Below are 11,584 nucleotides of genomic sequence, written 5' to 3' on the forward strand. Positions count from 1 at the left end.
TTCCCTTGATTTTTGAAAGGATTGCTACAGTCAAATTTGTACCTGAGCAACTCTGAATTCACAGTTGCCTTGCTATGAAGTGAAAACATCAATGAGTCTAACCATGAGTCGGGTTTATCTAGCTCATCTCTATTTGATTTTTTTTTTAAAAAAAGGAAAAATAAGTTTTTCTCTCTTTGGAGGTTTTTTACATTCTTTGGTGCCTAGAACATGACAAAAAACCACTTGACCAAAATGCTATTATGAGTACTTTTTAAAAAGAGCCAATTCTGCTCATTTGTAGTCAGAGCTTGTAGTTCACAACAAATTTCTTGCTCAAGACACTTCCAAAATGTTTCTGAAATCTCTAGTCATTCATCATTAAGCAGGTAGTGACTGAGACCAAAAGGTTTATATGAGAGCTCCATAAGGAATCATTGCACATACATTTGAAATTTTTTTCTGAATTCTTAATTGAACTATAATGAGAAAGTAAACATTAATATGGTCTGATCTACAAAAATCAGTTAAATTCCCCTAGCAGTCCTGTAATTTGACCCCAAATTCTGCATTTGTGAGAGGAGATGAATAACTAACAAAAGATTTGGGTACTAACTTTTTTAAAAATAGGCCTAAAAATGGCAAGCCAAATTGCTGCTCTGAGATCTTTTGACCAATAACTGCTGGAGTCTTGCTGGCTCACTGTGTTATTCAGTTAGGAGGGATGGGACTGCCAACTTCAGAAATTAGCCTACTAATTAGGCTGCTAATTTGTTCTATGATGACCATTTCGGTGTAGGAACTCATGTTTCACAGTGTTTAATGCTTGGCAGGATATTGTTATAATATGTGTTTACTTTCACAATTACAAACATCACACAAATATATGGCAACTTGATGCTGTGATACAAACTCTTCTCTGTAAATTTCCTGTAAACACAGTTTATAGCAGTATCTCCAGTCTGTCTGCATCTTACGGCTTCCTTAAAAGAAACAAAATCAAAGCAGACAGTGCATGCTCTTCAGGATGTTGAAGTGATGCTAGCATCTCACTAACCACCCAAAAGAGATGACCTTGAGAATATTTTCTGCCTTTGTTGTCTGCCCAAACAACAGAACATATCTTCAGCAAGGACTTACTTTGTGTTTAATGGTGACATTTGGTCCAGAATTAGAAATGCAGCTGGTTTTAAGTATGTCACTGTTCTTAGCACTCTCTGCTATGAGTTCTATTCTAGCTAAACGTCTTTCCTGAAAATAAATCTTGCTGTTCAGATATAATTTCTACCTAAGACTTTGCTTAGCAGTACTTGAGGTCAACTTTGAATGCTTCTCCTAGAAAATCAGTATCCACAAAGAAGTACTGAGAAAAGCCAAAACTATCACTTTCCTTTTAGCAGCTTTCTACGATATTACTGCATTGTGTTCTTCCACATGCAGTAGCATTTAATTAAGTTAAGGAGTGAACTTTTGAAACCAATCTCTTGCTCCCCCCCCAAGTGATTTGGATCTTATTGCAGAGCAGTTCTGAAGCAGGAGAACTCTATTCCCTTATGGCACAGCCTGAACAGCATGTTTTGCTTTACAAGTTCGCCTAATGTTCTATAGCCACTTACAAGTGTCTAGCCCCCCGGGGTAGATAGGACTCCTGAAGCACATGCAGCATGAATATTGGATCCTCAGCACTTTTGTTCATGCTATGTTCTATGTCTTGCTAGTGCACACATTAATTTTCTAGTACTCTAGCCAAGAGTAGAAGACATTTATTTCTCATATGAAATGCTTTAGTACACAGCAGGTTAAAACATTTATGTTTTAGCAAGGGACATTATGGTTCAGATTAGAACTTAAAAAGGTCAGTTCTCTTTCAAATCATACTCTTCCCCTTTCAAGAAAGGAGAAACAGACACATTAAGAATAACAGGGTTTTTTTAATGATACTTTAACATCTATAATACAAACAATAAGTTAAACACAGTAAAAATAATTAAATAAAACTTGAGGTTCCAGCCCTCATACAAATAATTCAAATCTATAAAATAAAGTTTAAAAATAAGACCAGCATAAGTCTTGGGAAAAAAAGAAGTGTTTCCATATCGTATCAGTTAAATGAATGGAAATAAAGTTCTGACTTTTGACATCTGCAGCATTCAATGGGTGTTGACTCCTTAAATCCTCTCCTGGATGCATAAGTACATGGAGAGAGGTTGCATAATCAGACTTTTAAGGGGACCTGGATGTTCTGTCCAGTTTCCAATTTGCCTTCTTGCAGTAAAGTGAAATACATTAAGAGTCTGCAATGCTGACACAGCTACAAGTGCCATCCTTAAGATTTTACTATATGTTGGGTCTACAGCAGTGAACCCTGTACACCAAGTGTTGCCTCAATCTAAGACTTCGGGCCTTCTTCGCGCATTAGTGATAATTAGTGCTGATGCAGTTTCTTTCACTTTGCAATGCAAAGCCTGATCACTCTCTCAGTACTGGTCTTAACAGGTTAGTTTTCTAGGACTTGAGTCTTAGTACTGCTCAGTGTGATGAGGAAAGATTTTAGACTCAGGCCATGTATAAAATGAATACTTGAGTTAAATAAGTTAAAACTTTACCAATACTTCCAGACCAAATGCTGGTTCATAAACGAAGTGGACAGATAACTTGATATGCATAGTATCATGCATGGGAATACTCATTTAAATGTTAAATATTTTAGCTTCCCATGGAGTGGTTTTCAGGTAATTCAGAGTAGTAAGATAATACATCAACCACCTCTCTGCCTCACGAACGCTGATGTGAGTGGCAGACTACATGAGCATTTAAAAGGAAAGCCTCTCATGACATTCAGGACTTTATTGTCCTGGCATCAGTATAGGCTTAATCTTGTTCATTTGACTCCAGATGTAGAAAAGTCACTTTGGTTCCGGGAGAAAACGACTCTTAGCGATTACTGCATTCATATTGGAGTCAATCCAGTTAAGGTATTGAGTAACTCTGGTGTAAACGCCAGGCTTGTTTTCTTTTGCACAGCCATCTCCCCAGCTGACAATCCCATAAAGCGTCATCCTGCCATTGTGCTCACAGACCATGGGGCCACCGGAATCTCCCTGACAATGGAAAGGGAACATATTAGGTCATTTTCTGCAGATGAAGCCTTTATAACAGGGAGCCTGTGATTATTGTTTTTCTAGAGTGAAACAAGCTAGTAAATATCTATGAGCTAAAGTTTTTATTTTTGAGAAGACTGCATAGATAGAACAGAAGGCTCAGCAACTGCTGTGATTTGAACACAGTCTGTAAGGTAAGGAGTTCTCTAGTTCCCCCATAGCAGGGCACAGAGAGGAGTTACCATGCACACAACACTCCATCCTAAGTTTATAATCATAGACATTAGGCTAGCATTATAAGGTCAAAGCCAACACATCTGATTTTCATCACAGAATCAATTGTCTCCCTTTCCGTAAGGTACTTTCACACTTCAGGACAACACTTGTTCTTTTTAGTGGCTCATGTGGCCACTCTGCCCAGTGATGGTGCAGGGAAGCAAATGTAGTTTTGAGGAATCTGTGGAGGGGCTCAGCGCCCTCTGGTAGTTCACCTTTTATCCCTTTGCAGAGCTACAGTTAATGTTAAGAAAGTGCAAGGTGAGACTGCAGTAGCTGCTGTATTCCTCTGATGCATATCTACCAGCCATTGCTTGAATAGATTGCAAGTAAGGCCTTGAGGAATAACAATGGCTAAGACAGTGCACTTCTTGATCCTCCAAAGGAGGGTCTGGACAGTGGTAACAATTAACTCTAGGTCCCAACCTTCTTATATATATTTGGCCACACTACAGGTCAACTCCACTGGATGTACTAAATTCCTGCTACATAAAGAGAGACTCTTCTGACTAGTAGAATTAGAAGATGCCACCCGCTGATCCATATAGCATACATGCATTTAAAATGGTTTAGAAGATAAAACAAACTAGGTTTACCTTGCATGCATCAGTCATCCATGTGGGATCTCCAGCACAGACCATGTTGTCAGTAACTCTGATATTGTCATAGTATTCATATTTGCATTTTGTCTGTGATATTAAGTTCACAGTGGCTGACATAAGTCTTTGAGCATAGTAAATGTCATCTGCAAACAAAAGTTTATTTAACTATTTTCACCATCCAAGACAGAAACAAAAAACCCTGTAACACATACTTTCAGCACTTAAAAGAAATTAGCGTAACTGTTCCAGTTCTGATTTGAGGCTCTTATTTCCAGCTTATGCAGTATTACTTTATTTTTACTGTTAATAAGTTTTAAAAACAAGTGTTCCAAATGCAAACTGTAAAGCTTGGTTTTTAGAGAGAAAGTTTAATAGTTTTTGAAGGAATTTCTGCACAAATGCAATTCTTGTTAATCCTCCAACCTTTAATTTTTTATTTATTTTTTTCTATTCCTCACCACATCAGGAATGAAAAAATTGCTAATTGCTGTGTTTTACATCTTTGCTTACTTTGTATGGCTGACAAGTGTGAGAAGCATCAGATAGGAAATGCCATGGACAACTAGAGAAGATGATAGCAAAGATCATCTTTGAGATATGTACATGGAGTACATAAAATAATAGAAAGTAATCTTTTTTAAATCCTTTGCTGATCATTATATAAAAACCATCCAGTTCCCACACTGTGCAAGTACAACTTTGGGAAGAGAAGTCATTCACTTACAAAAATCTTGTTTCCCATAGCCAGCTATTTCACACCGGGTATTGTCTTGGAAGTAAAGATTCTTCTCTGGCAAGCAGACTGTTCTGACATATTTGGATTCTACTGCACACTGTCCAGAAGTTGTTCTTATCCTTATCAAAGCTAAGAAACAAGTCAGAGAAGATACAGTTAAATTTGTAAAGCAAGTTTTTTCCCCTCAAGTTCTCTGAGAATAGTAGTATTGGGTACAGTTAATGGGAATAGTTGCAATTAAATTTAGTTCTGGTTACATATGGTTCCTCTCACTGCTTTTGGAATGACACTCGGTCATTATTTAGTAACAACAAAATTAATTTCCCAGCTAAAACTGGCAAACATTCCAATTTGAACTTCCTTCTGGAAGGATAGGGGTTATAGCTCAGGAAAGATTCTTCTGCCAGTGTATCTTCAAATGTTTTAAAACCTCAGCTTCCTGACTGGGCTGTAGAGGGTGGCACCCGCTGCCCTGCTGAAGTGGGCAGTTATACTGTACTTCTCACCAGAAGGGCTTATGAAGCTATTCTTTGAGTCTTTCCTTAGTGGCAGGAATTTGGAATGGGTGGTAGAGTTTTTAAGTGTCAATTGCAAGAGCGGCAAGTCTGTCCTGTGCAAGTTGTAAAAAACCCATCTCTGACTTTGTTGGTTTAGGCGTAGGCTTGTGAAAGCCAGACAGACTTACGAAAGACTGCATTAATTCAGGGAGAACCTTCAGCTAATGTGGTACCTGATATGGCATTCCCTACTATATGATGAAACCTACTGTGCATGCATTTTTTTTGTCATTTACTATACATACAGTGTGATCTCTGTAAACATAGAATAATGTAATCTCTATGCCACAAAGTTCTGGGCCTACTATGCTCAAGGTAGAGCAACCATACTGCATATGTATAGGATGTCCTGCCCCATTCTGAATGGCCAGACCTGGCGTGCATGCATTTCTGCTGACAGGCAGCCCACCTCCAGTTGGGAAGTTGGTAGAAACAGGATGCTGCCACCAGTGCTTATGGAAAAGCCATGCCTTTGTACAGGTCCAGAGATAAGAAAGGCTTATAGTTGATTGTGTGCCAGGTAATGCCATCTGACATGTGCCACAAACCAAATTCATAACAAGTGGAAAGTCTTGTTCAGCACAGGCCTGTTTGTCACGAAGCACCTAGTTCCTGTTCCCCTTCATCTCATCTCCGGTTTCTACTTCTTTTAGAAGATGTAAGCCACAGTTACATAGCCTTCAGCTATCCTCAGTGTTTTTAAAGGCTCATATTAAGATGACACTTACCAATATCGTTCTCGTTGCCACCTGTGTCATCTGTAAAGTCAGGATGAGAGATGATGGCATCAACCATGAATTACTTGTTCCTTATCATCAGTGACATTCAGTATGGACTTTCCTAAGGAAGACCTTGTAGATAGATTTGTCTTGTGGTTTTTTTGACCTGATTGAGAGTAGAGAGATTCATGAAGACTTTTTGGTTTCTGAGAGTAAGGACAACAGTTTAGATCCAGTCCCAGTTCTGTTTGTGTTTACTTTAATGCCAACAAGAAAAAGCAAAATTTAGTCAGCTTTGAAAGTTGATCCAGTATTCTAAAGGAAAAACAACCTGATTTTCCATTTGAAGGGACTGAGGTAGATGTTCAGGCATTTTGAAATGCCACACCTAGGTAGCTGCTACTACTACAGGCAGTGGTGATAAGAATCCTCTGCAGGATGCCAGAAGGATCAACATTCCACAGGAAAAAACACAAAACCCACTGATAACATATTGCTCTATAGCTCATCACCTTTCAGTACAACTTTTAAGTTTTGGAAACAGCTAATGTAAAATGAAATCCTGGCTCTAGTTTAGGCTAAAATTGTTTAAATTGCATAATCCACCAAAATTTTCACATCTGCTAGCTCATTCTGCAGACGTGAAACTCCCCAGAGGCTTAATGTTTATCGCTGCTCTTCTTGTTTGCTCAATCAAAAGAACACTCTTACTATGGTACATTTGAAGGGTTTGCTCACCGAGCATCACGCCAAAGAAATCAGTTGAAGAAAGTTGCAAATAGGAAGGAGGCAGAACTGTAAACTTACGGAGTATGAAAACAGTGTGCTGCTGTAAGCACCCAGCAAGGGTCAATGAGGCTGCCACCGCACAGAAAATGGTCAACACCCCTTATGTTTTGGAAGATACCAGCTACCCAAGGCTGAGACTCAACATCTGCCTGGCTTCCACCAACAATCTTGAAGTACTTGCTGATGCTCCTTTGGCCACATGCTCTCCCTATGAAAGGAGAAATTTTGTTCAGATGTTCTTACAACTAAGCACCAACCTTGTGCTGTTAAAAAAAACAAAAAAAACCCACAAACCCACAACCCCACAGTTGTCTTGAAACTAACTTACCTAACTGACCACACTTCTCTATGTTGCAGGGCATTTCTTGAATGGTGAATCCCTTTTTGGTGTAACACCAGGGACTGTTCCTTCCATTCGGGTTTCTAGAAGATAGAGGAAGTGTTCTTTTCATAAAGACAATTAAAAAAATGATAGTATCTTAGAATTCTAACTGTCCCAAAAAGGCCAAAAGTGTTCTGTTGCAATGTAGGCCAGAGAAGATAATTAACAACTGACTATTACTCTTGCATACTGGGAATTTTGCAGTACAATCAGCTTCAGTGGTGAGAACTCTAGACACCTCAAAGACTCACATTCCAAATATTTTTAGTCAAAATTAATCTCTGTAATATTCTAAGGTGTGTGGGGGGTTTTGTTGTTGTTTTTTTAAAAAACATTTACCATCACTTGAGGCACTTCTGGGACTCTGACAATACGAGTCATCTCAGGAAGAGTGATACTTTTCTTACCTGCAGTAGCTGTGTTTGCCCAGTCCGAGCTGCAAAGCATTCTTCAAGTGAGCATGGTAATGACCCCTCCTGATTACTGAGGGAAGGTCCCATGGCGACATTCGTCTTCTGTTGCCATTCCTCTGTAGTCCTCCCCATTCTCAGTATAGCATATGCTGTCAGTGTCTGACAAAAATAATATTTCGTTAGCAGAATGTTCTTGTTTATAATTGTTCCAAGACAAAAATAATCTGTATGGATACTTCTAATGAGAAAAAAGCTCATGCATTACACTTAAAAAGATGATGCAAAATCTGGACTGATTATATATACTTATTAAATTTGTTCTATATGAATTTTGGGGGTGGCACCAAGTATTTATGCTTTAAAAGCAGCATATTGCTTCTTTAATAGTTTCAGTGTAATTCACAATATAATCAGTACTTCTGCTTCTGAACACTCCCAACAAGTTCACTTTTTTCAACCCCAAACTAAAACATTTGTGAGGGGTGGCAAACATTAGTGAGGAGGCAGGGACAAAAAAAAAAAATTAGGATCCTGATTTTGTGCTGATATTTAGCTGTTTCTCCTCACTTAGTCTGTTAGTATAAAGTGCTAAAGGATATCCAGTCATGCGTTTTATTATACTTTCGCTTGGCATTTTCGTATTCAGGATTTGCCTATCTTTTTAGATCTTTTCAATCCATTTAGTTAGTATTAAGGAAGACAGATACTCCACCTAGTTCACAGTGAATCCCAGTGTATCCTTCCGGGCATACGCAACGATTAATTCCACTAAAGAGGTAATAAGTAATGCAGGTTCCTCCATTCAAACAATGGCATTCCTGCAAGTAAAAGACATCACTAATTAGAGGCAGAACATTTGAATGATAAAGTGAAATGTAGTTGCAAACTAAGTTTAGGTGTTTAAGTATCATAAAGAGTCTTCCTTCCTGTACAAAGATGTAATTGCAGGTTAACAAGTTCTTTTAGGTTCAAGTAGACAGGCAGATACTTACCCTTGTGATATGATCTGCGTTTATATGGCAGCTTGTAGTGCATCTTGGTATAAAACTAAGGGAAAAGAAAAAAGGATTTTAAGGAAACAGTTCCTTTTATGTTGTTTGATTATCTTTTATTAGCCCAAGCTGTCGTTCCCTACTGCATACCTTCACACACTAGTTTTTTGCATGTAGTTACCAGCTGAACCTGCTTTGTGGAATCTGGATCCTGAATGAAAAGTGGAACTATACTTGAACAAAGCAGAACAGGGAAGTAAAAACCCCCACCACACAAGAAACACTCAGGAAACCCCACCAATTTGGTCCACTGCATTAGATCAACATTGCAGTTATTTCTGCTGTAAGAACCTAAGCAGCTCTCAATGGTCAGTGTCCTAAAACGGGGAAGGGAACTTCTCCCTCTCCACCTCTCCAGCCACCAAGCAGTGCAGCAAAGGTGCAACATTCTCCAGCTGTCTCTGTCATTTTGGTGGCCTTGGTGCTTCACATTTGTGCCATGGAATAAAAGCCACTAGATTTATACAATAATAGATTCTTGGCCCTGTACTTCAGGTCCTGCCTCATGCTTTGCAGGCTGGATATTTCTTTCTCCATGGAACTAAGCAAGATCAGGCTTTTAGTATACTTTTCCCAAGAGTCAAGTGTGGCTTGCCTGAGCTAAATTAAGTAACGGTAACAATATGGTTCCATAATGTTGGTGAATGGCTCTGCTGATAGATATCAACTGTCATACAAGCTGATAGTCAAAAATATTCAAATTAATATCTGTTGCTCCTTTTTTTAGCATCATACTTTCAAGTAGGGGAGGTGGGAAATTTAGTTAAGGCCCGATATCCACCTCCATGAAAGACCAGTGAGCTCTTGGTACTCAGTGTCCAGGTCTAAATTGCATTAAGAGGAAAAACAGAAAAGGCTAGATTTCTTGGTTATTGTATGATGCCTTCACTATTTGAATGCCAGCAGACATCTTAGGGTGGAGCAGAATCAGAAGATAAGCCATGGGATTCAAAAACATATTTTTTGGAGGTGTACGCGCAGCAGATGTGTATGTACATGCAAAGGCAGCAAAAAGGAGAATTCAAGTCAAAAGCCTAACTACAACTGTCCAAAGCAGAAGTATAATCAAAACCAGAAGTGGTTCCAAGTGAGCCCCCCCACAATTTATGTCAAAACTTACAGAATCAAGTCCCATGACAAGTGTGCCCAGGGTTACTGTGAGGAAGATGAATAACTTCATGTTGTTAGTTAACTTCTTCACTTCGTTTCCTCTTCTACCTGTATTATTTTGATTCTGAAAATAAGGAGGAACTTAGTGTCATGTTGTAGCTTGCAGTGTCAGCTTTCTTGCTTCTATTGTCTTCAGTTGGTTTCAGAATAAGTCACAAACACAATTGACAGAAGAATTAAGCATTGACTTGCTGTGGAATATCAGCTTATTATTTCCATATATTAGAGGTTACTGTTTGAACTTTTTTTGTACATTTAGCAATACAACCAGATTTTCTTAGTGTTTACATGAAGCCTAGAAAGGGAAATTGGAAAAATCCATACTCAGTTTCTGCAGCGTGGACTAACACAGTTAGAAATTGGCAGATGTATTTAGTTGCTGTCCAGCTGTCCTGTACCTATTTAACTGATTATTACTGCCTTGCAACAAAAGCACTGAACATCCACATTTAGGGTATGAAAGGGAAAGCACCTTTTTTTGTTGCCTCTATAGTTGCTAGACTGCATCTTGTTGATGCTAGGCACTTCCATAAGCGTGGCTGCCTCACTGGGTGCCTCTGACCACTGCAAACTCTTGAAAGTCTGGTCTTGATGTTACCTCACTTATTTACAGTATTAGAGAGGCTTAGAACATATTCTGTCTTGATTTCTTATATGCAGCTGGCTCTTGTAGACAAAGCACATATAGCAAGTGTGACTGTTAACTAGCTTGTCAAAATGATGGGGGAAGAGAGTACCAATATGGCTTTTTTTTTTTTTTAAGTTGCAATGCAAGTCATGGGATTTTTTTAAAGTGTCCTCAGTTTTAAAAAAAAAAATGGAAAAATTGATTTTTAAAAGATTCCATGGGAATCTTAGTTATATCTACATTGGCAAGCAAGTGCAATGCTGTAGGAGCGGGTGTGCAGAACTGAGTTGGTGCTGAAGACCTGCTCCACAAGTATCTGCTTCAGAGGCATTCACATTAAAGTAGTTCTAGTTTGGTCCTGCAGACTGAATGCCTGCTGAATCTGGCATGTATCTTCAGTTTTATTCAGAAGAAAGACAGTGCAAGTACTCTAAAGCCATTTGGTGCTGTGAACAAAACACAGGGAACAGAGATCATCACTGGACTCATTTGGGAGAAAAAACCTGACATGATCCAAACCAAATGCTAACGTAGCTGCACCCTTTGCTTGTAAGCAGGTTTCATAATGCAAGGAAGCAAATCGTGCCTCAGGTACCTGGACACACACACTTTTCAGACTCAGTTGAGATTTCAGCAGATATATTTTCCCTTAAACATTACACATATTACAAGAATTATTTTTAGCATGTTTGGCAGCTTAGGCAAGTAATTGTTATTTGTTACTATAATTAATTTCTCAGGCCCAAGCTTAGCATCATAAACGGCAGTGCTGCTGATTTCTTGTGAAAGTGTTGATCTACCGTAGCGTGTAGAGCAGCTCTCCCCCGCTGCTGAAACACCGCAGCACATCAGATGGGGGCAGGGGGGGGTTAAAATTTAAAAAGCAACCCCTTAAGTCTGTTTGGTTACACCCGGCCTTTTTGCCCTTCAATCCTAATTCGGCTTTAAAAGGCACGGCACTTACCGGTGGAGGCGAGCCTCGGGGCGCGGCGCGGGCGCATGTCCGGAAGCGGGCGGGCGCAGAGCAGCAGCTGCAGCAGGCGACACTACAAGGCACAGCCCGACACGGCAGTGTGTGGGGCGGGCGGGCGCTATAAAGGCCGGGCCGGGGCGGGGCCGCCGCCGACTGCCGCCCCGGGGCGGGACCGGCTCCGCGCCCGGCCGCCCCCCGGGACCAGTG

General features: G+C 39.7%; 1 protein-coding gene across 1 annotated transcript; it reads right to left on the reverse strand.

The window, feature by feature from the left end:
- Positions 1–1,933: 1,933 nt before the first annotated feature.
- PLAU (plasminogen activator, urokinase) lies at positions 1,934–9,808 on the reverse strand. Its single transcript, XM_068399255.1, is given in 13 exon segments — positions 1,934–3,080; positions 3,953–4,101; positions 4,683–4,823; positions 5,980–6,049; positions 6,051–6,095; positions 6,097–6,136; positions 6,778–6,967; positions 7,088–7,182; positions 7,549–7,642; positions 7,645–7,713; positions 8,267–8,371; positions 8,547–8,601; positions 9,727–9,808. Coding segments are annotated over 13 exon segments (1,308 nt in total). The 5' UTR covers positions 9,787–9,808; the 3' UTR covers positions 1,934–2,885.
- Between the last annotated feature and the right edge of the window lie 1,776 nt (positions 9,809–11,584).

This window comes from Nyctibius grandis, chromosome 4, assembly GCF_013368605.1.
Source record: "Nyctibius grandis isolate bNycGra1 chromosome 4, bNycGra1.pri, whole genome shotgun sequence".
NCBI lineage: Eukaryota > Metazoa > Chordata > Aves > Nyctibiiformes > Nyctibiidae > Nyctibius > Nyctibius grandis.